We start from the raw sequence: 26,999 nt of genomic DNA, 5'->3' as shown, positions 1-26,999 counted from the left end.
GTGCTGTTTGCTCGGGCCGTTGCACTGGCAAAGTTTCCCGCTAAAGGAAAAGCGAAGAATAACTGGCGTGCCCTCCAACTTTGCCGGCGTGCGCTGGAGAACCGACCAACAGAGGTGGGTGGCGGAGGTCACCATGCATTCCCTTTGCAAGGCTGGCAGTAGCATGACTGTATAAAGCCAGTTCAAGGTAACAAAGTACATAGCCCAAGGCTTGAGGAAACGCACAAGGCGAGCAGACCGGGTCGACTGAGAAGAGGTGGACGGAGTTTTCGAGATGGGACTCCCGTGTTCGAGCAAGGACGACAAACTGAATGGCGACAATTATGCGCATTGGAACTTGATCATGAGGCTATGGTTTAGCAGAAAAGGCTTATGGGACATTGTTAATGGCTCGGAGGAACGTCCCCGAAGGGATAGCAATCGGTTCACACGTCTTCAGGAGGAGGAGTTTCTCAAATCTCTTGTGGATTGGGATGCTCACAATGCGAAGGCGATGTCGGCGATTGCAGAATCTCTCACCAAGGAAATTTCCCCTGCCATTCAGACTTTAAAGACTGCCAAGGAAATGTGGTCAAAGCTTGCAGGAATGTTTGATCGAGACTCAACAATGCGAGCAGTAACCCTTCTCGGCCAGTTGTTTTCCATCAAGTTTGAAGCCGGGACCTCTATGCAGTCATTTCTAATGAAGGCAAAGGTTATCCATGATCAGTTATCGGCTATGAATAGTGCGTTAACTAGTACCCAGTTAGCTGCCTTGGTTCTTACGAAGTTGCCTGAGGAGTACGAGATGGTCTCGAGGGCATTACGCTTACAAGTCACGAAGGAAAAGCTGGAATTTGATGATCTCAGCTCTTTTCTCATTGAGGAGGAAGCAGTGCTCATTTCCCAAGACAAGATTCGAGTTCCGAAGGATGTAGAATCGGCACATACTGCATCGGAATCCAATAAGAAGTCTAGGAGCCGTTGTTATAAGTGCGGAAAGCGAGGGCATTTGGCTCGGGATTGCAAATCCAAAGCTAAAGCTCAAGGCTCGACGAATGACAAAGGCAAAGGCAAAGCTGACGAGGATGACAGTGACAGTGATTCTACTAGAGATGCTACGGTGTCTGCCGGTGTGGCGAGGACTACACTGGCACATGCTCCAGCATTCTAGCTTGGTGGATGGATGCTTCCACGTGCTTCAGCCAGAGAGAGGCATGTGAGTGGCAGAGAGGGGCAGTCTGTGCTCCCGTTTTGGTGATTTGGACCCGTGTGTCGAAGTTCAAGGCACATGCATCTGGCATGGAACAGCTTGACAAATCTATGGACGTGATGTGTTCGTAGTTCATTGGTAGTAGACTATGGATGGGATGAGTTCCTGGTTCATTGTGTAGCAGAATTTTGGGCGTCGTGTGTGACAGTTCAAGCATTCAGAGATTTTTGGACGTGATGTGTTCTCAGTTCAACGAATGGGGGATCATGGACGTGGAGTCATCTGCAGTTCATTATTCTATGTGGCAGCTGAAGCTCAAGATGGCATTTTCTTGTGGAGACAGGTTGATTGGTGCATTATCCGAGGTGTACCTAGCAAAGGCCACGCTAGGGTGTCCATGGTTGCATCTGCATCGACTTGGTTTCTTCATCTATGCCCACTATGAGCTACAGAGAGGGTGTTAAAAGTAGTATCTCATGTGGGAACATACCTTAACAAAGGGATAGGTTATTTAATTAATTTATGCTATTTGGGTCGGCCATTTCCAGCATGAGGGTATAAATACCCATGCCCACCATTGTATTATATCATCTATTCATTGCTAAAATACGTCCAGCGTTGTTCGCCAACCTCTCTCTCTCTCTCTCTGCGTCAACTTCTCTCTCTCTCTCACAGCGTGTATTCAAGCTTCCGCATGCACGATTCTGACAAGATGGTGCCAAAATTGAGAAGGCAGTGGAAGGGACTTGTGAATCCAATGGAGAAGGAGCCAGAGAAGAGGTCAGTCAAAGTACTATCTTTAGAGGAGCTTCCAGATATTTGCCCTATTGTGGAGGTGTGGAGTAAAGGCAGGAACCTTGGTCAGGCATATGTAGACGGAGGAGCTCAAATCTGTGTGATTACTCAATCATGTGTGGAGCAATTAGGCTTGAGGGTGTCTGGGGTTTCTGGTTTTCGAATCCGGATGGCTAATCATCAAAAGGTAAAATGTCTTGGCATGGTAAAGGAGCTGGAGGTTGAAGTCTTTAATGTCAAAGCTATTGTAGATTTCCATCGGGTCTTGGTGCATTTCCAATTATTCTTGGACGACCTTGGTTGAGAGCGGTTGATGCAGTACAAGACTGGAGCTATGGGACTATTTCTTTGCATAATAAACGGGGTAATAAAAAAATTTTTGAGATGCATAGTAGGAGATCTTTGGACGATGTATGGGAGAGGCCACAGGATTCGAGTGAAGAAGAGACTACCACCAGTTCTTCTGAATCGGAGGCGGATTCATCGACTACTGCATCTAGCGAAGAAGAGGCGGATGTGGCTTTCTTAGTATTAGAGCAACAAGGTAATGAAGATGAAGAAGTGTATGAAGTGGGTGCTGAGGGAGAAGACACTTTGGGGTCATATGAAGCCAAAGGTAGAAGTGAAGAAGAAGCAGGAGCTGATTGAAAGAATGCTGAGTTCGGATCTCTCGAAAGGAGAAAAGGTCAGGTATGTTAATATGCTGTCTCATTTTCCAGATTTGTTCGTCACCTCTTATGAGGAGATTCGGGGAATTAAAGGGCCAGACTTGAGGATTGAATTGAAAGAAGGTGTAAAAACAGTTAGGCAAAAGCTTCGCAGGATGGGACGAGAGCAAATGCAGGCCTTGAGAGAGGAAGTTGATAAGTTGTTGAGTGCAGGTTTCATTACACAAGTGGACACGGCTGAGTGGGTAAGTCCTACAGTGGTGAGTCCAAAGAAGGATGGAAAGTGGCGTATATGCGTGGATTTCAAGCCTTTGAATGCTGCTACGAAAAAGGATCCTTACCTCCTACCCTTTTTGGACGAGATCTTGGATACAGTGGCTGGATATGAAAGGTATAGTGTTTGTGATGGGTTTTCAGGCTGTTTTCAGTTAAAGATTGCAGAAGAAGATCAGCGCAAGACGACTTTCATTACACCATGGGGGTGCTTCTGCTACAAAGTCCTTCCTTTTGGGTTGACGAATGGGCCAGCCTACTATCAGAAAAGGACAAATTGGATATTATCTCCTTTCTTGGGCAAGTTTGTCAAAGATTTTATTGATGATTTTTGTATATACATCTCCAAGCAAGAGCATTGTGACAGGTTGGCTACAGTTTTTCAGCGTTATGATGAGTGTGGTGGCCAATTGAATCCAAAAAAGTGTTTTTTGGCTCAACCAAGGGTGAAGCTCTTGGGCCATGTTGTTTCAGAGAATGGTACTGATCCAGATCCTGATAAAGTCAAGTCTCTTCTTCTTCTTCCTACACCAAAGAATATGAAGCAATTGACTACTTTTGTGCAAAAGGTGAAGTATATGGCTCGATTTATCTCTCTGTCTTCACAGTTGTTATATCCTTTGCAGCAGGCAGCAAAGCATGATCCTTTACATTGGTCGGAGGAATGTGAGGCAGTTTTTCAAAATGTGAAAGAGGTGTTGGGTGCTATTCCTACGATGCCGGTGCCTAACTGGGAACAGGTAAAGTCAACCCTTCAGTAGGTGAAGATGCAATTGGAGCTATGTTGTTACAGAAGGGGAAAGAATCACATTATATGCGGCCAGTCTATTATGCTAGCAGGGTAAAACTTGCTAAAGAAAGGTTGTTATCAGAAGGGGAGCTTGTTATGGCTAGTGTGGTGTATGCATGTAGGCGGTTCCGCCACTACTTATTGCCTCGCCCTTTTGTGTTTTTGACGAGTTACACTTTTTTGCCCCAGTTGATAAATGGCACAAATTTATCTACAGCTATGATGAAGTGGGTGATTGAGTTGCAAGAGTTTACTTTCTCATTCTTGGTGGAAGAGAGTACCAGGACCACCTTAGCGGATTTGTTGACATATAAGGAGAGTCCTCTTCTTATAAAGGAGGAGACCATCAAGAAGCCAGTTGAGGATGTGGTTGAGTTGGTGAATGCGCACCTATTATATTTTGATGGTTCCTACAGGAAAAGCCATGATGCAGCTTCAGGAGGTTTGGTGCTTTATGATCCGCAGGGTTATCTTGTTTTTAAGAAGGGTGTTAAGGTGGATGCACATAGCAACAATGAAGCGGAGTATTTGACTTTGGAAATTGGATTGCAAATATGTTTGAAGCATGGTGTACGCAAGATTCGCATTCGAGGAGATGCATTGCTTGTTGTAAAACAGGTATTGGGAGTTTGGAAGTCAAAGAATGTTTCACTCAAAGAGATGTGTTTCAGGATTAAAGGTTTGTTGAAGGAATTTGAAGCTTGGAGTCTTAAGCATGTGGATCAAGGCCAGAATGAGGAGGCTCATGAAGCGGCACAGGGAATGATTGGTGAAGTTTTTGTTTTAAAGGCTCATGCACCATTGTATTGTGGCAGAGAAAGTTTACAGAATGTTGAGGAGTTTTTGTTAACAGGGATGATACCTAGTAGTATTGAAAAATCAAAGAAATATGGTTTCATCAGGAAAGCTACAAAGTATGTGATGGTTGGTGATGCTTTGTATATGAAGGGAGTTGACTTGATAATGCGACGGGTACCTTGGAAGAAAGAAATCTACAAAATTCTTGAGGAAAACCATGAAGGGGCATGCGGTGGACATTTTGCCTTGAAGATTACTTTGCATAAAGTATTGCAGGAAGGTTATGTATGGCCAAGTGTACATAAAGATGTTAATCATTGGTGCAGGTCATGCAAACAATGCCAAACTCATGGTAAACGGATATTAAGGCCTGAAATAAGGAAGACAATTCTTGCTTATGATGTTTTTGAGAAATGGAGTATTGATGCTGTGGGACCATTACCTATTACCAACCGAGGGAAGTGCTATATCTTGACTGCGGTTGATTATCTTTCTAGATGGGCGGAAGCAAAGGCAGTGAAACAGATTACTGCTAAGGAAGTGGCAAAGTTTGTGTATGAGGATATTTGTTGTAAGTTTGGTGTGCCATTGGAATTGCTTTCTGATCAGGGTCCACGTTTCAGGACAGAGCTTATGGACTATTTGTGCGCAAAGATGAAGATCAGTCGCACTTTTACCACACCTTACTATCCGCAGTGCAATGGCTTGAATGAGCATTTCAATGGTGAATTGATTAAGATTTTATCTAAGGTGACGGAGCGACAAGGCAAGAATTGGGATCTTGAGTTGCCTGCTGCCTTGTGGGCGTACAAGACTGCGATTAAAACAGGTACTGGTTTCACTCCGTTTCATCTTGTTTATGGAAAAGAAGCTTTATTTCCTATTGAGGTGGAGATACCGGCTGTTAAAATAATGGAAAAGTTTTTGAGAGAGCCTAAAGATGCTTTTAAAGAGCGATTGTTGTATTTGCAAGAAGCACAGTTGAACAGGGATAAGGCTTTAAAGCACTATGAAGATATGCAGACAAGGTTGTTAGAGAGGATCAACAAGAAGATTAAAAGCAAAGGAATTGTGAAGGATGACTTAGTGTTACGTTATAATAACAGGTTGGACAATTCATTTCATAAGAAGTTTCAAGTTAAGTGGGAAGGACCTTTCTTGGTGGTGCAAGGATTTGCAAATGGTACTTATCAATTGGCGGATTTAGATAGAACTTTACATGCTTCCAGAGTAAATGGATACAGGTTGAAGAAGTATTATGCACGTTTGATGGTAATTGTACAGGATGCAGTGTTAGAGGATATGATTTCCATTGAAGGGCAGTCTTTGGACATGGACTTGGGTCTTAAGATGCTCTTTTCTGCTGATCATGAATGATTCAGCAGGCTAGGGGTTGGGCAAAGTATGTTAGGCAAAATTTTGTAAAAGTGTTTTGGGCTTGTGTACATATGGGATGCATGGCATGCCAAAAAGCTTTGCCCTGAATGCCCTGGCAGGTGTACGGAGTGGATGGCTTGGTAGTAGGCTAGTACATGCATTGTTCTTTTTTGGGAGCAGGTGCTTGAGGTTCGAAGTTTTTTTTTCATTGTAGCTGAGGCTTATGGCTTGGAGAAAGAGGCCTCATGTGATGCTTGAAGGAGAACCATGGTGCCTTGAGTATGTTATGTGGAAGTTGTGATGCAGCTGGGAGCTTTGGGAAGCAAAAGAATAATCCCACATGGAAGTTTGATGCAAAAGATGAAAGGTATAGAGGCAAGAGGGGACTCCCCTTGTATTGTCTTATAGTGTGGATGCTATGCACTCTTGTGGAGCACATGGAGGTGAAGTTGACGGCCGTTTGCTGCCATTACCTGCCGTTAAATTGCGCCTTCCATGTGTATAAGCCGTCATGTTGACGCCTTCCCCCTTTCATGACCGTTGGAAAGCTTAAGAGGCTCACACTTGTAAAAGCAGTTTTAAGCCATAAAAATAGCGTTTTTTGGACGTATATATAGAAAGAGCTGGCGCCGACAGTGATTTTGGAGAGCGAAAAAAGCAGGATTGTCAAAATTTCAGCAGGTGTACAGCCAAGGTACGGAAAGAAGACGTCTGGCTCTCTCTTGCTTTTTCTGGACAAGTTTTTTTCTATTGGGAAGAGGAAGATTCTTTCCCAAAAAAAAAAGGTTTTTGGAGGAGGATTTTTATTTGGTATTGTGGAAGATAATTGAGCGGTTTTTGGATGATCTTGGAAATACAGGGCTTGGAAGTATCATTGTGTGGTGTCTGTGTTTGTTGTTGGTGCCCCTTTTTTGTTGTTGTATCAAAGTTTGGGAGGTGAAGGGCTATAGAGGTTGGTCTTGCTTTTCTTTCTTGTTTTCACCTCACAGCGACCATACGGATTGTTCTTGCTCTTGCTACACACTCTCATTGGCCCATCTTTCAGCTGGATGTCAAGACTTTTCAAGACTTGAATTATTATTTTTTGCCTTGTAAACGGATTAGATACTACCCTTGTTTTCTGACAAGTGGTAAGACCTCTCCTACCCCTATCAATCATGTCAAAGGAGAGGGGAGCCTCGATTGAGAAGTTTGATGGCAAAAATTTCCATACTCAGCAAGTTTAAGTAAAATACATGCTCATGCTCAAAGGTTTATGGCCTTTTACCCACCAAGAAGGTGGACCTTGAATATCCGGAGGTTGTAGAAGATGATGAGAGAAATCATGCCATTATTGCCCTTCATATTCATAAGAAACTCATCCATCTTGTGGCAGGTATGAGATCAGCAAAAGCAGCTTGGGATGAGCTTGAGAAGCTTTATGGAGCCAAGGCAAAGCACTCAAGAATTGCACTTAAGGTCAAGTTTTCTGGTCTTGCGATGCAAGAGGGTAGCTCTCTTGGAGACTTCGTCAGAGAGATGAATAGAATCATGGGACAACTTGCAAGCATTGATCCCAAAGTTGAAGAAGAAGATGCTATTGCCGTGCTCTTGAAGAGCATGCCCATGTCGTTCAATCGCCTTGTGACCACATTGAAGCACCTCCTTGATCCAACATTTGAAGGTATTGTTGCAACATTCTTGAAGAAGATTTAAGGGTCAAAGCTAAGAATGGATCTACATCTACATCAAAAAATCAAGCCTTTGTGATGAAAATTGGTACATCCAAATCCCACTTGAAATGTACTTTTTGCAAGAAGAAGGACACATGCTTCAAGAAAGATCCGTCAAAGTGGAAAAGTAACAAGTGTGGTGAAATAGGCCATTTTGGAAGAGATTGTACCAAAGATGTCACTAAGGTTGAGGGGAATTATGTAAGTTCCTCAAATGAGGAGTAACTCTTCTAATCGAGAAGTGAAACATGTTTGCTAGAATTGGGAGTAAACTACATTACTCTATAACTTATCTCTTTTGTAAAAGCCTATCATATAAAGGCTACCTATCTTGTCTTCTATCCTTATCCTATGGTTAAGAGGGGGTCTTTTTAGAACTTGTATATCCAATGCTCACCTCGTCCCATGGGGCATGTTGATATATATGATGTACAAGGTTAAAGATGAGGAGAAGAGGTAATGGAGGTGTGAGCACATCCAAATAAAGTGGGCATGTGGGTAGAAAAGGGATCTAGGGTAGCCCAATCCCTAGCACTTGGTGGAGCCTATATAAAGAGCAAGAGACCCTACTTCTTGTAATCACATGGAGTGGCTGAAATAGAAAGTAATGCAAGAAGCTTTCTATACATCTTGTGTCCTCTCTCACGTTATGGAGTCTCAATGATGTTCAAGAAGTTGTTTATGCTTATTCATTCATTTATGCTTTGCTCTCCTCTTGTTCCATTGCTTCTGTTGTTGTATGCTCTAGACATCCATGATTTTTAACACTAATGATGCTTGGAAATACGTCAATGGACTCCCCAGGATCCGTCCATAGTACATGTCAATAGAACACCTGGCATGCTATGCACACATTTCAAATGGTGACCCATCCATGGTCATGTACATGCACAAGGTTTAATCTTAAGCCCGGAAAATTAGAAATTTGTGACATTCCCCCCAGCTTCTATTCAGTTGTCCACAGCTGAAAAGCTTCGAGATAATGCTTCAAAAGATTGGGATATTTCTTGAAGTATTTCTCGGTCATCCATTTCGAATCCAAAGGGAAATGTTTCTTGAATTTGACAATGTATTGGCGAGTGATCTTGCCTCCACAGCTTTTTCGCTCCTTGCGAAATACTATCCGTTCAAGCGATAACACCTCCTCATGCTCATCCACTTCTTGTGGATCTTCCAAGACAAGCTCTTTTGGAGGTGGTCCTTCATATAACTTCAACAAGTTCATATGAAAAGCATTATGTATTCCAGTGATCAAGCAGAGCAAGCCTAAATGCAATATCATTTATCTGTTTTGTTACTTGGAAAGGAAAATAGTACCTGTTTGATAGCTTAGGATACCTCCAGGCCTCTTTCTGTTTTGTTACTTGGAAAGGAAAATAGTACCTGTTTGACAACTTAGGATACCTCCCTTCTTGTCCAGGCCTCTTTCTAAGGCGTGCTTTTTCAAATTTTAGCAATACCCAATCACCTTCTTTTATCTGTACATTGTCTTCTATGTTTATATGCAGCCTTTCTATGCTTTTCATGAGACCTTTGTATAGCTGTTCAAACCTGCGCAAAGGCAGTTTCCAAATCTCTTACATATCATCAGGTGCAAAAATCTCATCCTTCGTACGTAGGCTGGGTGGCAGCACTACCTTGCCATAGATGATCTCAAAAGGTGCCTTTCCAGTGGATGAATGTACCGTATTATTGTAAGCAAATTCAACTAATGGCAAGTACTTTTCCCAGGCTGTTTTCAGTTCAAGCACCTAGCATTTCAAAAGATCAAGCACTGCTAAATTTACAATTTCACTCTATCCATCAGTCTGTGGTTGGTATGCAGATGAAAAATTTAGCTTGGTGCCCATGTTATGAAACAGTGCTCGCCAAAATAAGCTTGTAGTCCTAGGATCTCTGTCCCCAACAATTGATTTCGGCATTCCATGGTGTTTGAAAATCGGGGAAAGAAATAATCTTGCCATGTGATCAGGCTTGATATTCTTTCTCACACTTTTAAAGTGAGCTTGCTTGCTAAATCTGTCAACAATAGTCACACACTTATAAAGTGAGCTTGATATTCTTTCTCACACTTATAAAGTGCTAAATCTGTCAACAGTGGTCCAAATGGCATCATTGCCACAAGTAGATTTGGGCAAATCCATAATAAAATCCATGGCATTGCTTTCCCATGGCTCATGGGGTATATGCAACAGTTGCAAGAGACCAGGTGTTTTATGCCCGTCAAATTTAACTTTTTGACATACTATGGATTCATGTACATACTGATCTATGTCCTTTTGCAAAGTGGGCCAAAAGAAATATCTTTGCAATGCCTGTGTAGTAGGCAGAATCCCTCTCTGTCCTACATAGGGAGGATCGTGGGATTCTTCCATGACCTTTTCCTCAAATTCTTAACCACGCAAATGTGGTTCTACACATAACAATTAAGTCATGACGATCAACAGTAGTAATAGCATTAATTAGTGGCCTTCTAGACAAAGCGCCACTACATTCTTCTTTCCAAGTGTGTGCATAATCTGAAAATGGAACATGGAAAGAAACTTTTCCCATCTCATATGCTTTTATAAAATCTTTGGTTGTGAGAGGAAATGCTTGAGACCCTAATGATCCGTTTTAACAATAAAATCGGCACCTAATAAGTAGTGCGTCCAGATTTTAAGGGCATGGATCACTACAAGCATCTCTTTCTCATAAACAACACATGTGAGTTCGGCATTTTGCAACCTTCTACTCTCAAAAGAAACGGCATGTCCCTCTTGATTCAAGACTGCTCCAATGCAGTCTCCACATGCATCACATTCTACCACAAAAGGTTTGGAGAGACTAGGCACAATAAGCACAAGCCCTTGGCTGATTGCATTTTTCAACTTTTGGAATGTTGCACTCTGAGGTTTAGCCCATGTAAATTTTACTCTCTTCCTCACAAGATCACGCAAAGGTGCTGCCAACAAGGCTAAGTGTCTGATAAACCGCCTATAATAAGGATATGGCAGAGAGAAAATAGTCGGTATCGCAACCTGCTCTCCCCCCTCCTGTGGTTCTACCTGCGCCTCGCCCCCCCCTTCCTTCTTTGCCTGCTGTTCTTGCACCCCCCCCCCCCCTCTTCTACTCTCTTTTCTGCCACCCCCTCCATAGCCTCCGTTTCTGTTCGCTTGCACCTCTCCGCCATCCCTTCCCTCCCTCTCTCCGTGCACGCGCGCCCCCCCCCCCCTCCCCCTTAGCCCAGGCCCCGCCCCCTTGCCCTTCGCCGCCTTTTGTCTTTTTCTTTTCCTTTCTTTTCTCTTTCTTTTTTCTTTCTTTCTTTTCTTCTTTTCCTTTTTCCTTTTCTTTTCTTTTTTCTTTTTCTTTCTTTTCTTTTCTTTCTTTTTTTGTTTCTTTTCTTTTCTTTTTTTTTTCTTTCTTTTCTTTTCTTTCTTTTTTTGTTTCTTTTCTTTTCTTTTTTTTTTCTTTCTTTCTTTCTTTCCTTCTGCTTCTTCTTCTTCTTTCTTTCTTTTCTTTTCTTTTCCTTTCTGCACCCTCCGCCCCTCCCTTTCCTCTCTTCTCCGCCATCTCTAGCCCGTCCTTGTTCCTCCGGCAGCGCCCTCAAGTTGTGGGTACTTCTTCATTGTCTCAACAAGTTTTGGCTTCTTCTCGTCTTTGCTCCCAGGAGGACTCCATGGTAGCCGCTCCGAGGCCCCCGTTACCTGCCTTTCATTTTCCAAAGCGGACCTGCAGCTTCTCGCTACGACTGTTGCATCCCTAGAGGCCTCCACTCTGGTATGCAAGATTGTTGGTAGCAGCCCCACGCGCGTGGCCAACTCAGAGATCTTCAAGCTAGCCTCCTAGGTGCGCCAGCAAAGATCGCGGATATTCATCCTTTGGGGAACAGCTACTACCAGGTTGAGTTCGACTCACCAGCGGCGTCTGATCTTGTCATGCAGCTGAGCCCCATTGCACTGTGTACGGCCTAGGCCTTCTTTGCACGGTGGCAGCACGGCTTCGACCTGGCATTTGACCCATTAGCTAGAGTTTCAAGCTTTCCCGTGACAGTCTACTTTCCAAGCCTCAGGAAGGAATACCTTCCTCTTCTCCCAATGATTGGTGGTGCCATCAGGAGAGTGATGGAATCCCCCCCACCGCTGCCTCGGCCCTCGCATGTTCCATCTCTCCGCATTTGTATTGCCTCACCAGATTCTGTGCCTCGCATGATATCTATTCCCAGTCTTCGGGGCAATCCCATTATGTAGCAAGTGGAGTATTCCGGCCTTCTAGGCTAATGCTTTATTTGCAAACAGATGGATCATCTGGCCAGAGTTTGCCCTCGGCGACAGACTAGGCGACTGCCCCCGATGGTTCCCCCTCCTACTTCCCACTCAGATCCTCATCAGGGGGCCGAGGGAGGAGCAAGTTCCCACGCCGCAGAGCACCAGAGTTGAGCGTTGCCGCCGTGCGCACAGGCTAGCAACATGCAAGAGGATTCGGTTCTGTCAAAGAACCGTTTTGAGCACTTATCACACCACCCGCCAGCAGACGGCGGGCCCCCTCCAATCACGAAGAGGGTCCCCCCCCCCCCCCCCCCGCGTGCCCGAGGTGGCGACCGATTCCTCGTCATAACTTCTCCTCTGGCCTTCAATGCCTAGTGGGGTAGGTTGACCCCACCCTCGCTTCATCGAGCCTTCCTCTCCGATGGATACCTCTTAGCAACATCCCTCTCTAGCCTCTCCGCCTTCCCACTCCCCCTCGCCTGCTCCCCCGCCGCCTCCCCCACCCTCGCCTCCGACTCTTCCCGCAGTCGCTCCATTTGCCCCTTCCTCTTTCTCCGTGCCTACGATCCCCCCCTCCGCCTCTCCAAACATATTCCCGTCGGCCCCCTGCAGTCCCTGACCTGGAGAGGAGACAGCCGGCGAGTGCCGTTCGCCGCCTGATTCATCGTTTCTCAGAGCCAATGGAGATGACCATTGCGGCCTCACCTGTGAGGGCTCTCCCACCTGAGTCTCCAAGCGCCCCCCGAGCACGCGAGGGGGGGGGGGGGATTCAGTTCTATCAAAGAACCGTTTCGAGCACTTATCACAGCACCCGCCAGCAGACGGCGGGCCCCCTCCAATCACGAAGAGGGTCCCCCCCCCCCCCCCCCCCCCCCCCCCCCCGGCGTGCCCGAGGTGGCGGCCGATTCCTTGTCATAACTTCTCCTCTGGCCTTCAATGCCTAGTGGGGTAGGTTGACCCCACCCTCGCTTCGTCGAGCCTTCCCCAACAGCCTTCCTCTCCGATGGATACCTCTCAGCAGCATCCCTCTCTAGCCTCTCCGCCTTCCCACTGTCCCGATAGCATAGTCACTGGCATCAGTTTCAAGAACATAAGGCCGACTAGGATCAGGTAATGCTAAGATAGGTGCTTCCTTGACTTTATCTTTCAAAAGCCTGAAGGCCATATCCAAATCGTTATTCCAAGTGATAGGCTGATTTGACTTACGTCCACAACCTTTCAATAAGTCGATCATCGGTAGTGTGAGCTGAGAGTAATCCCGCACAGATTTCCGAAGAAAAACAACAAAACCGAGAAAAGAACGAAGTTGTTTCACTGTTCGCGGTATAGGCCAGTCCAGAATCTTCTGAACTCAGTCATAGTCAATGCTCAATCCATCTCGAGTGATCTTGTGTCCCAAGTAAATGATGTCGGTCATAAAGAACTCACATTTACTTAACTTAGCATATAATCGATTCTGTCTTAAAATAGATAAGACAATCGTGAGGTGTCTGACATGATCCTCAAGAGTACGACTATATATCAAAATATCATCCAGGAACACCACCACAAATTTTCCCAAATGTTCACGAAAAAGATCGTTCATCATTTGCTAGAAAGTGGCTGGAGCATTGGTTAACCCAAAAGGTAATACGAGAAACTCGTAATGGCCATACCTAGTCCGAAAGGCGGTTCTTTCGACATGCCTTTCATGAATACGTATCTGGTGATAGCCAGTACGTAAATCTATCTTCGTGAAATATTTCGCTCCTGCTAACCGGTCAATCGGGTCATCTGATCTAGGGAGAGGATAACGGTTCTTAATGGGCAGCTTGTTCAATCTCTTGTAATCTATACACATTCTCCAGGTATTGTCCTTCTTTCTCCTAAGCAACACAGGTGCACCCCAAGGTGATTTACTTGGACGGATCTGGCCCATCCTTAAATAATCTTCGAGTTGTTTAGCCAACTCATCTTCCTCAGCTTGGCTCATCCTGTAAGGTGGAATACTGACGGGATGAGCATCAGAGATCAAGTCAATACGATGATCTACTGCCCGTTCAGGTGGTAAACCCGATGGCAGCTCCTTAGGAAATACGTCTTGAAACGAATCAAGTATCTTCTGTAATTCTTTGCTTTCAAACACACTTAATTCATTTACATCCAAGGGATGAGAAAGGAAGAAAGTGGAATCAATACACAATGGAAAGCGGTATACAAAGAAGAATCCATTATATTTCCAAAATCAATTGTATTTACAAGAGGTCCCTGAGAGAGATGAATACAATCACCTAAAATACTATACTTGGTGTCCCTATGCTGAAAAGAAAAAATATGACTAGACCAATCTATCTGGACTTGAAGAGTCTTAAACCACTCAATCCCTAATAACAAGTCTACATTTTCTAGGTGCATTACATAGCATTCCAGAGTATCTTTGTAGTCCTGAATCTGGATTGAAAGCATCTCCACCTTTCGATCCAATACTTGCCTTCCCGCAGGTAAGCGTACCTCATAGGTATGATTGCTGGGTGTCGTATCAAGACTCAGTTTCTGCACAAGTTTGTAGTTAACAAAGTTGTGTGAGCTGCCAGGGTCTAAAAGAATGTGAATCTTATGGCCATTCACTTCTCCATAAACTCGGAGAAGATCATGCAAGCCAAATACTTTAGAATTGAACAGACAATCAGAACAAGTACTAGGGCGAGAAAGTACAGTAATTGACGTACCTGTCAAAGACAACTGGTTAGCTGCCTTTGGCTTGGGTCCTGCGTTTGTCTTTGCACCCTTTTGCTTTGGGCACTCGTTACGCATGTGTCCTTTTTCTTCGCAAATAAAACAACGTCCTTCCTTCTTGAGCTTTAAAGCCCTAAGGAGTCGTTTCTTCTTCGCTGGTGTCGAACTTGAATTCTTCGAAGGTTGGTCCGAAGACTTTCCTTCAGTCGTGTTAGCCATAGGTACGGAGAACTTTCTTTTATGCTGGTTCCCGTGCTCGGTAATGGGTTTCGACTTGGAAGAGACCATTGTATCATCATAGATACGAGCTGAATGAATGGCCTCGTCCAATGTTTTGCATTTGTTATTTTTAACTTGTAAACGATATGAGTCTGGTAAGCCAGCTACGAAGAACCCCAAAAGAGTAGTGGGATCCATCTTTGTAGCTTTCATCTGCAAGTCCCTAAACTTCTGGAGGTAGACCTCATAAGTGAGATGCTGCGAGGTCATGGTCAAAGCTGAAAACCAGGCAACAACATCATAATCATCCTCTTTCTTGAGGAATTCCTTCTTGAAGACGTCTTCGAATTGTGTCCAAGTTGTTGGCTTAGGGTTGAGTTTCTTCCACCAAAGCAAAGCTTTGCCTGAGAGGAAACCTGCTGCTAACTGGATCTTTTTTCCATCATCGTATGGATGAAACTGAAAGTGAACTTGCCACTTATGTAGCCAAGTGTCCACGATCTCCTCGGTGCGCTGCTTTTGCTCGCCCCCGAACGGTTCCGAAGTAATGTTGGGGCCTAAAGCAGAAGCCAAGGTATCCATACCCGATAGAGTAGAGAGGGTAGTGGTCAAAAGAACGATGGAGCTTTGCAAAGCTTGCATCTGGGCTGCGATTTGTGCCTGACGTTCCGACGAAGAAGCTTCGAGAGCTACTTTGAACTCTTGGAAATCTGATTTTGACACATAATCGTCAAAAAGATCGGCATCGGTATCTTCCGTAGCCGGCAAGCCTTCGCGTTCGACAAGGGACTCCAACTCTGATTCTTGGGTTGACATCTTGAAGAGGGTAAGTGGAGAGAAAATTCGATCTTTGCACAATAAAAGTGCGAGCGAACATGAGAGCTTGAGAGCTTGAAAACTTCAGAGATGTGTGGCAAGAAGCCCACTTAAGGGGTTTATATAGCTAGCCCCAAAAGCTTCTTGAGCTTTTGCTTTTGTGTTTATATATATATATATATATATATATATAAGTTCTGTTTTCTTAAAAAAATAAAACACCTTTAAATCTTGGAGGAGAGTCTTTAAACTCTTTTTTAAAAAAAGTTTAATCTTTTTATAAAAAAAAAGAAAGCAACTGAATTCGGCGTATGCTTTACTGTTTTTTTTTTCTGGATTTGGCGCTGCCGCCTTAATGCTGCCGTCGCCAGACTGGGTGCCGTCACCTTCACAACTGTTGTCACCGACCGTGCTGCCGGCGCCGCCTTCGCGCACGTGACCGTGGCTGCCTGCGCCAGCCTGCCTGTCCACGCTGCACGCTTGCGCACAAGCGTGGCCGCCTGCGCATAGGCATGGCCGTCTGCCTGCCTGCGCTGCGTAGATCTGGCCGCCTGCCTGCGCACAGAGCCTGGCTGCCTGCGCACAAGTCCCGGCCAGCAGTACCCTGCGCATACAACAGGCGGTGTCCTCTCTCTCTCTCTCTCTCTCTCTCTCTCTCTCTCTCTCTCTCTCTCTCTCTCTCTCTCCATGCATATAGCTTTGCATTCTCCTAGTAATAGAGCTCCATCCCCTGCACACCCAGATTCAGCTTTTTTATTCAGTACTTTTTCATTTTGTTGGGATGACAGAGGATACCCCATACAGGTACTCCGATTTGTCTCATAGGCCGAGTTCGGTCTTTTGGAAGACGTTAATAAAATCTTTCTTTCTTTCTTTCTTTCTCTCTCTCGCGTTCAACCCAAAAGCAACGAATCATGCTTTTTGTTTCTGTTTTCTCTCTGCAGTTCGTGCGACTGCACAAACATCATGCCTCTTCTTTGCAAAGCAAACCGACTCTACTTAGACTACCATCCCCATCAACATGGGTTTCTTTGATGAAAAAAAACACATACTATTCTGAAAACAACAATATGCACAGAAAAAACAGCAAGCTTTTTTAACACATACCTTTCTTCGACCTCATCTTCTCTACCTACCGACTTGCTCGTTCACGAGGTATGCTCTGATACCACTGTCAAATCCCCACCGGATGTCACGATTGTGACGTGTTTATGTATCAGATTCTCTCTTCATTGCTGATTACTGTTGCAGATGCAAAGAGTTACCAGCCAAAGGGAACCCCTACCCTCGACTGGTTGCGACTCTTCGTCAAAGGATGTACCTCTTCATCGAATAGCCACATCTCTTCGACGAATGGTTGTATCCCTTAATGAATGGTTGTGCCTCTACATCGACTAGACACATCCCTTAGCCTAAAAGTTGTACCCTTTCGTCTAAGGTCATGTCCTTTCATCAAAGGACATGCCTCTTCAAATGTGTCTCTTCATCTCCTATATAAGAGACCTATTGTACTCAGTTTAATAACAAGTAAATTCAATCTTGTCTCAAGTGTTCTCTTGAAGGTTCTTGTTCTAAGTTAAGTACTTAAGTAGTAATTAGTACACAATATGCAGGATTAACAACATAATCCTCACAGTGGTATCAGAGCAAATTTTTTCCTACCCGTGGGTTGTGAAGCCCTCACCCTCTCCGCGGCACTCCCTCATCCACCTCTCCTTTCGGTGTTGTATGGAAGAAGCAGAGCGATGGTGGACTTGGCGTGAATCCTTACTCGTAGTAATGTAAACAAGTACACAAGGTCTCACACCCATATACACGTATTGTGTGTATAGCAGAGAGGGACCCCCTGCTGTATTTCCGGAATACCCTCCCTCCCTGCTGCCGGTGGCGTTCGCAACATGGCAGGAACTGCCCCCTTCGCTGCTGAATATGGAGCCCCCCTCTCTTCGTCTTGGTTGCTCCCAACGGGCGCTCTTGTTTGCTGAGCGTGGCTGCCGGTTGTGAGCCGCCTTAATATATGCAGCGACTGCTGGTGGCACACTATTCGAAGCGATTCAGCCGGCGGTTCAACACTGTTCGCAGCGATCCATTCGGCGATTCAGCCTTCGAAGCATCACCTTCGCACCCCCACTCGGCGACGGTCTTCGAAGCGTCAACCTTCAAAAAAAAAACACAATACACAACATTAATAAGTTTACTGCCACGTGGAATTCACCCCAAAAAAAAAAAAACCCAAACAAACCCAACAGGCGTGCCTAACCCGCTGGGCGTGCGCTGGCCCCCATTTGGGATTTGCTGGTGTGAACAGCCACCGTGGGCGACTCGGAAACCACCACCCGGCTGTCAGGATGTCGCCTAGTTCTTACTCGCCTCCTTCTCTCCAGCGAAGGCTTTGCCCACACCACATACTGTGTGCTCTTGCCCTCTACGTGCATGCTTCATGGACAACTTCCCGGAGGAACCCGACATGCACATCTCTTACCTGAGTTACATCGACGAGATCCCCGAGGCTGTTCTTCCCGAACACAGCCCTCCTCGTGCCCTCACTCCGGAATCAGTGCCACTACCCGCCGATGTTGGGTGGATTCCAAGTCTTTCAGCCTCTCCTATCCCAGCATCCCCGGCCTCTCAGGTGTACCGCATTCATGTCAGCAGCCCGCATGTGACCGAACCCGACACTTGGGCGATTTGGACTATTTTCCTCACTTGCGAGCCACTGCATCTTACTCATTTCGAGTATTTTCTATCACGGTACCCGCAGTTGGCACACTTTCTTCCAGAGTGCAGTGTGGATGGCTTACGCAATATCTCCTCCACGCGCCCTCCTGTGACATTTTACTACGAGATCTTCGTCCCCGACTATACTCCATTATCTCCAATGCCCAGTTCTTTGGAGGAAGCCGATGCAGTAACTTCGGAGAACGATCCCAACGAAGTGGAAGACCCCGACTTCGCGTACGAGGATCCTATTACTGCCTCTCCAGCAGCTGTTCCTTCCATTCTACATTTCGGGTGGACCTTTCCTGCTTCACCACAGTACTCTCTCTGAGTGCTCCAGATGTTGACTTCGCACGACAACGTGCCACCCGCCGATCCTCAGATGGAAGCCTTGCTGATGACTACTCTCCAACAACAGATGGAGGACTTGCAAAAGGCATTTTTCGACGGAATGGCATCAATGAGATCCCAGATGGAAGACATGCAGCAGCGGCACCAACATCAGCGCGAGGGATCCAGGAAGTCACAGCGAGCGCATCGTTCGCATTCTCCACATTCATCATCATCATCCTCGGTGGGCCAGCAGGACGATCCCTTAACTCCTCTCGATCCGACTGCCGAGGTAGACAATGTTGAACTTAAACTTTTATATAAATTAATGACCACAGCACAAACACGAAAGATGGACATCAAGTTACCTGAGCCCTACAATGGCCGCCGTGATAAGCGGTTAATCGATCATTGGCTCTACAAAATGGAGGTTTATTTCTCGAATACTGAATTGCCCGAGAACAAAAAGGTGGCATTGGCCAATACCCTCTTGAAGGATACCGCCTTCCTTTGGTGGCGACGCAGGATTGCATATGGCAAGTCTACTCCAACGTGGGATAAATTCCGGCGTGCTCTTCGCAAGGCTTTTGAGCCTGCAAATGCGAATTTTCATGCCAGGTCTTCTCTCCGCCGCCTGAGTCAAACTGGCTCCGTGGCCGCGTACATCTCAGAGTTTCAAAAATTGGCTCTGGAGATAGAGACACTCAGCCCCTCTGACCAGCTTCACAGCTTCATTGACGGGCTTGAACCCACAATCCAAGACGAAGTCCATAAGTATAATCCTGCCACCCTGGATGAAGCAATCTCGTATGTCGAGCGCATCAGTGATTACCGACGTCCTCCCAGGAACTTTTCCTCCGACGCCCGTTCCTTCCAGCGAAATCGATCCAATGGGACTAGCCAACCCCAGCGTCCTAATTCTGGACAACCCAACTCTCGGCGACCATATTCTGGACAACAGTCCTTCCGGCCGCGCTTTTCCGGGCAAACTTCCGCGTCAAATGCAGGATCCTCTCAGACCGAATCCTCTGGCAGCAGCAGAAACCGAGATCGGTCTCGACAGGACCGTCGCAACAATGATCGGCGCAACTTCAAGCGAGAAACCTCTTCAGGACAGCAAACCTCTTCATCAACTGCCCCTTCATTCCAACCTAGTCGCCCAGGCCTCTGCACAATTTGTTCTGGCGATCACCGGTGGTATGAATGCCCTCAGCGTCCTAAACCCTCCAACACTCGGCGCAATTCTCAAGTGGACAATTGTCACCATGCTGATCATGACCCGCCTCCTGTGAAAGACAAGAACAAACAGATGGCTTGTTCTATTCGCGTTTCGGAGTTTGTCAGTACCCTGATGCTTAATGGCCAAAGTACCAACCCTGTTCCGGTGAATCTGTCCAAACAGGTCCTTAGTCTTCTTGGCTTCATTGGCGACCATCCCATCAATGTGCTGGTGGACAGTGGCTGTTCCACTAATTTTGTGGGCACTTCTTTGGTTCACAAGCTTCGCCTACAGACCCGACATTTTGTGGATGCTTTTCAAGTGGAGCTTGCTGATGGTTCCTTCCTTAATTGTAACCAAAAGGTGCAACAGCTCCAGTTCCAGATTCAAGATTACCAGGATCACCTTAATTTTTCAGTGATGCCGTTGTCACATTATGACATGATATTGGGACAATCTTGGCTGTATCGATATGATCCGGTGATCAGCTTTCGTTCCCATTCAATCCAATTATATCATAATGGTCGAGAGCTGGAACTTCATGGCCTTTTCAGTGCCAAACCCATCACCGTTGTTTCTGCCCTGCAAGTCAAACGTCTCGTTCGCAAACGTGACAGTGCAACATCCTTGGTCATGTTACGGGAGATTGAAGCAAAAACCAGTGAGCAATCTCAAGCCTCGTCATCAACTACTGCTTACTTGGAGCAACCCTTCTTCAGGCCTTTTCAGGATTTGTTTCCGAATGATCTTCCGACGACATTGCCTCCTCGTCGTCCTGTGGATCACCCGATTGATCTTATCCCAGGTCAACCTCCTCCAACCCGAGCTCCTTACCGTGTTTCTTACTCTGAATCTCAGGAGATACAAAAGCAATTACAGGAGTTGCTGGACAAAGGTCACATCCGTCCCAGCAAAAGTCCTTTCGGAGCCCCGGTTTTACTTGTCAAGAAGAAGGATGGATCAATGCGACTTTGCATTGATTACCGTGCTCTCAACAAGCTAACAATCAAGAACAAATTTCCTTTACCTCGCATCGATGAATTGTTCGACCAACTGCTTGGTGCTAAGGTGTTTTCCAAGATTGATTTAAAGTCCGGCTATCATCAAATTCGTATCCGTAATGGTGATGAATACAAGACAGCCTTTCGGACAAAATATGGCCATTATGAATTCTTGGTCATACCTTTTGGGTTAACCAATGCCCCGGCCACTTTCATGACCCTGATGAATGAAATTTTTGGGCCATACTTGGATAAGTTCGTGATCGTTTATCTTGATGATATTCTGGTTTTTAGCCGATCTATGGTCGATCACAAAGAGCATTTATAGATAGTCTTTGAAGTACTACGCAACAATGTGCTGTACATCAACAAAAAGAAGAGCGAATTTTTCAAAAACCATGTGGAATATCTTGGTCACATCATTTTTGCTAATGGGATTGCAGTAGATCCTAAGAAGATTCAGGCGATTGTGGATTGGCCTTTGCCTCTCACCATTTCAGATGTTCGATCTTTCTTGGGACTTGCTAATTTTTATCACAACAAGGTGCATAGATTTTCGGAGATTGCTGCCCCTTTGACAGAACTGACAAAGCTGGACAAACTTCAGTGGTCTTCGGAAGCTAAGCAATCCTTCAATGATCTCAAGCATGCCTTGACGACAACCCCGGTCTTGGCCATTGCAGATCCCACTCAGCCCTTTGATGTAATGACAGATGCCTCAGATCGTGCTTCTGGTGGAGTTTTGATGCAGAATGATCGTGTCATTGCTTTTGACAGCAGAAAGTTTTCAGCCATTCAAAGCAGGTATCCTGTGTATGATAAGGAGTTTTTGGCAATCGTGCATGCTTATCGAACATGGAGACATTATCTTCTTGGAGCAGATTCAGTTGTACGTACAGATCATCAATCTCTGACGTATATTTTCACTCAGCCTGTTATGAACTCTCGACAAGGCAGATGGGTTGAATTCTTGGCTAATTTCCACATGATTATTCAGTATGTTCCTGGTCTTCAGAATGTGGTTGCAGATGCCTTAAGTCGCATGCCTCGAGCTATTAATTTTGCCATCACAGATGTGCAAATGGAAATCCCTGCTTGTTTCAAAAATGAATATTTGACGGATAGAGATTTTGGAGATGCGTTCCGTGCTCTCAAATCTTCTAATCCCAGTCCTGCAGAAATGAACATGTTTGCAGCCTATATTATCATGGATGAGTTGCTGTTCTTCTCTGACCGCATTTGTGTGCCTCACAATACTTCATTACGGAAGATTCTTATTCAAGAACATCATGAAGTCCCTTATGCTGCTCACCCTGGTATCAACAAGACATATCGACTTTTGTCTGCTACATACTTCTAGCCTCAGATGCAGCAAGATGTTATCAAATTTGTCAAAGCTTGTCATTCATGTCAAACAATGAAAGCCTCTCGACAACTTCCTCAAGGGTTACTTCAACCATTGCCAGTTCCCAATGAGAGATGGGAAAGTATCAGTATGGATTTTATCACCACCTTGCCTCGTTCATCCAAAGGCAATGCTCAGATTCTTGTGGTGGTTGATCAATTTTCCAAAATGGCACATTTCATTCCTTGCAAGAAAGCTGCTTCAGCCCCAGATGTGGCGTCATTATTCGTGCAACATGTCTTCAAATTGCATGGTTTGCCAAAGACCATCATCTCTGACAAAGATCCAAAGTTCACTGGACATTTTTGGACGTCTTTGTTCAAATCTCTTGGCACGGATTTGTTATTCAGTTCAACCTATCATCCTCAAACAGATGGACAGACTGAAAGAGTCAATCAGATGTTGGAAGAAATGATTCGACATTACATTCAATTCCGTCTGGCATCATGGGAAGATTATTTACCACTCATGGAATTTGCTTATAATAATTCCCATCATTCAGCAATTGGATTAACTCCATTTCAAGCAGCATATGGACATACTCCTCTTGTGCCTACAAACTTTGTTTTACAACACAAAGTGGCGTTGGCAGATCAGTTGGTTCAGGAGATGCAAGATGTGCTTGTACAAGTTCGAGATAAATTGGTCCATGTGCAACAAAAATATCAAAAACAGGCCAACAAGCATCGTCGACATGCAGAATTTCAAGGAGACTTGGTCTTATTATATGTGGCACCTCACCGCTACAAAACAGTGAAGTCAGTTTTTCCAAAGTTACGACCTCGCTTCTATGGGCCTTTCAAGATTCTTAAGAAAAATTCAACTGTCAGTTACAAGTTGGAACTTCCACCGTCATGGGAAAAGATTCATCCGACTTTTCACATATCTTGGCTCAAACAGTATATTCAAGGAGATTCGCATGTTCCAGACTTATCTTCATATGTACCAAAAATTGAAGATGACCATATTATCCTTGTTCCAGAAGTAATACTTGACGTAAGACAGAAGGAAACAAGAAGAAAGTTGACTATAGAATTTCTTGTGAAGTGGATGGACTTGGATGAGTCTGATTCCACTTGGCAAACAGATGAAGAAATGCAGCAGTACCCTAACCTTCTTCAGGAGTTCTTCGACAAACGGATGTCTATCATTTGACACATGGGTTTTATTTTAAATGGGAGAGAATGTCACGATTGTGACGTGTTTATGTATCAGATTCTCTCTTCATTGCTGATTACTGTTGCAAATGCAAAGAGTTACCAGCCAAAGGGAACCCCTACCCTCGACTGGTTGCGACTCTTCGTCAAAGGATGTACCTCTTCATCGAATAGCCACATCTCTTCGACGAATGGTTGTATCCCTTAATGAATGGTTGTGCCTCTACATCGACTAGACACATCCCTTAGCCTAAAAGTTGTACCCTTTCGTCTAAGGTCATGTCCTTTCATCAAAGGACATGCCTCTTCAAATGTGTCTCTTCATCTCCTATATAAGAGACCTATTGTACTCAGTTTAATAACAACAAGTCAATTCAATCTTGTCTCAAGTGTTCTCCTGAAGGTTCTTGTTCTAAGTTAATTACTTAAGTAGTAATTAGTACACAATATGCAAGATTAACAACATAATCCTCACACCGGATCTCCTCGTGATCATTCCTGATACAAGACTCGAAACCTGCAAACAAACAAACAAACAACAAGGGGGTGCAGGCCTGACTCACCTCCCAACCATGACAACCGTGGGCGAGCCCACAATCTTGGCTATCCCCACCAAGCCACGAGCTGAGCTAACTAGGTTGACGTACCGACCAATCTCCTCCTCGCGACGTCCCATACCACCACAAAGCTACCCTCACGGACCTCGAGATTGCTGCCAGCCTCAACTGCGTAAAGCAGGTGCACGTCTGCACTAGATCCAGGCTCCAAGACCATAGAGCTCTCACAAACTCGCGAGACTCTCTATATCTCAATAACTAACCTTGGCCACCCTTTTATAGGCTCTTGGCCGGTCATCGGGCGTCCACACTTGGGCGCCCGCCCGTCCATACTTGGGTACCCGCCCGTTAGTCTATCCCTAACTCAGCTCGTCAATCAGCCTGCATAGCTCCAAGCTTCCCCAAACCTCGAAGCTAGTCTTGCGTGCGTGTAGCACACGGTAGATACACACTGTGCACATGACAGCAATGTTGTTCTTGATGATGACAAGTATTCTATGTAGAAAGAATCAGCTCAAAAATCCTAAAACCACGTAAATTTGTGTTGAATGCAGCATGACTGGTTTTTCCCAGATCTCCACTCACCTAGTTGATGAAAAGGATTGAGATTCAAGTTGTAGGATCCTTATGCTATGGGTAACACACCCTTAAGAGGGTTTTTCCTAATTTGATGCAAAAAAGAAGAATGGCCTTAAAGACCAGCGCAGCCTACAGCCCTAAATTCGCGACTTGGAGAGTGAAATCGGCAATTTCCTATGGTGAGCTTGGTCGCCTAGAAGGGTAGAGCAAGTGACTAAGAGAGCTTAGCTAATGGTTGAGAGATGGAGAAGAAATCAGCTCTGCAAGTTATGGCTACAAAGAGAGAGAAAGGATAAGGTTGTGATTAGTGAGCTTAATGATGAGATTGAAAGTTATGGCCATAAAGAGAGTGAAAGGATAAGGTTGTGATTAGTGAGCTTAATGATGAGATTAGTGATGATGTGATTGGGATTGCTAATGAGAGCTGAGAGCTAAGCTTTGGAGAGAATTGGAGAAATTCAAAGGAAGAAAGAGAAAGCCAGATACCATGTTGAAAAACACAAGACCTCAAGCTATGGCTATGAAAGCTATGACCTAAGGAGTTGATGCAAAACCATACGTTAAGGTAAATGATGCCTAAGTGCACTCATAATGATGAGAAGATAAACTAATTAAGCTTTAAAATCAAGTTCAGTTAGGTTACAAGACTGAGACTTATACTCATAGAAAGACTTGAGGGCTTGCTTGATTTGATTGCTTGAAAGTGATCCCTTTTATATGAGGTAGATACAACTTGGCTTTGTTAGCTCATGTGGAATGGGATAATTTCTGCTTGCTCATGTGGTAGCCTACAAGACTTACACTTACTCCCTACCTTCCTTGTGCTCCATCCACCATCTCCTTTGCAAATCTGGATCTGAAGATATCCACTCCCGAGGGTGAACTTGCAAAAGATCTTTGTTCCATCAAGCTGACTCAAAGACATACAAGCGCCTACTAAACTTACACTAGCACAGCGTCTCAATGATGTAGAAAAACCTATCAAGGAGACCCAAGTATGTGTCTACCTTAAGGATCCGTTCCTATGAGAAATTTTTGCATTCTTTCCTTCTTCAAAATCCGCCCTCGTACATTCTACGGCCTCTCACTCTCTCTCTCTCTCCTAAGAAAGCTTAAAAGCTACTATCTAGTCTTCTTCCAACCTTCACAAAAATGTTTCTTAGTTTACATGCATTCATCTACACCTGCTTTGGCTATCATTAATTAATAGATTACCCAGAAAAATAACACCTTAGGCCATCCTTAATTTTTTACACTTTTTGCTGGACGACTGCTTTGAACTTACGAGTGTAAAAACCCCGCACTTTGAGCTCCGGGTGGGTGACCTTCAGCTTCTCCAAAACCCTTGTAATGAGTGTGGTCTTACCAACTGCCTGCGTTATTTTTCAAAAAGGAAAAACTAAACACGACGCGGTAAAGTCTACCTCTTCGAAAAATTATTATGATGTCCATACCGGAGGACCCGTCACGAGCAGACGTCTGGGTGGCGAGCACATGCTTGGAAAGACCTCCACCATAGGGGAAAACAAAGGACCTTTTCACCCTCATGTAGAATTCCTTCCACATTACTTCTTTTAAAGGATGGTGGAGGTAGGCCCAATGCAATTTAAGGATCTCCCCCCATACCAGAACCCGGAGCTTAGAACTTAGAAGCTCTTTTGATTTGTTATTCGAAACAAAAAGTTAGTTCATAACATCTATTTTTTGTTTTTGTTTTTCGAGCCGAGGTCAAAAGCGAGTACGCTCGCTCTAAGACCTGAACAGAGAAACGCTTTTGTCATTGGTTTCATTGTCTTTGTCGTGTAGACGGTTTCGCTACTTGCTTAAGGCATGACCCCGGAAGACCCAGAAACTGGGCATGACATCGACCAAGAACTCTCGAAGGAGCCCAGGTACTGTGGGACTTGCCCTCAGGCTCACCCACTAAAAACTATGTATACCCGACGGATTTCCGGAGAGGACTTGCCCTCAGGCTCACCCACTAAAAACTATGTATACCCAGCGGATTTCCGGAGAGGAATTGCCCTACCCACATTGGGCGTCGGCTCCACCTTCAATGGCTGCCCAAGAAGTTGGTAGATCCATATACATTTATAAAAGGAAATTGACTCGATAGTTTTGTCTTTTAAAATATCTCCCCCTTACTTTTTTGACCATACTAGAAAAGATTGAAATATGCAAATATGAAGGTAAATGTTCAAGCATTTAAATGAAATCTCTCTCTAAATGGTTAAAAATCTCCATTTCACATGTGTGTGTGTGTGTGTGACTTACAAATATCACATTACTACTATCCATAAAATAAATGTAAGTGTCCATACACAATATGTATAAGCCAAAATGGGGCATGAATCAAAACCATATATAGCTAAATACTCCGCAAAAGATGGCCTTGCCATCCTAATTGGCCTAAACGATTGAGCATATTTTC

At 44.8% G+C, this 26,999-nt stretch overlaps 1 protein-coding gene across 3 annotated transcripts in view; it reads right to left on the bottom strand.

Annotated features, from left to right (window-relative positions):
• Positions 1–26,177, bottom strand: part of LOC147635042 (uncharacterized) — a 48,098-nt gene extending 21,921 nt beyond the window's left edge. The window contains exons 1-2 of one of the 3 annotated variants that reach the window (XM_086804289.1): positions 26,023–26,177; positions 25,854–25,941 (exon numbers count right to left, since the gene is read on the bottom strand). In XM_086804289.1, coding sequence (XP_086660415.1) covers positions 25,854–25,941; positions 26,023–26,085 — 151 coding nt within the window. In that variant the 5' untranslated portion in view covers positions 26,086–26,177. Of the gene's footprint in view, positions 1–25,853; positions 25,942–25,992 lie in introns of all 3 variants that reach the window. The other 2 variants (XM_086804291.1, XM_086804292.1) reach the window with 2 other exon arrangements.
• Positions 26,178–26,999: the final 822 nt, after the last annotated feature.

Source organism: Cibotium barometz, chromosome 10, assembly GCF_041138505.1.
Source record: "Cibotium barometz isolate CiBa-2024 chromosome 10, ASM4113850v1, whole genome shotgun sequence".
NCBI classification, from domain to species: Eukaryota; Viridiplantae; Streptophyta; class Polypodiopsida; order Cyatheales; family Cibotiaceae; genus Cibotium; species Cibotium barometz.
This window is presented reverse-complemented; position numbering and strand designations above follow the sequence as displayed.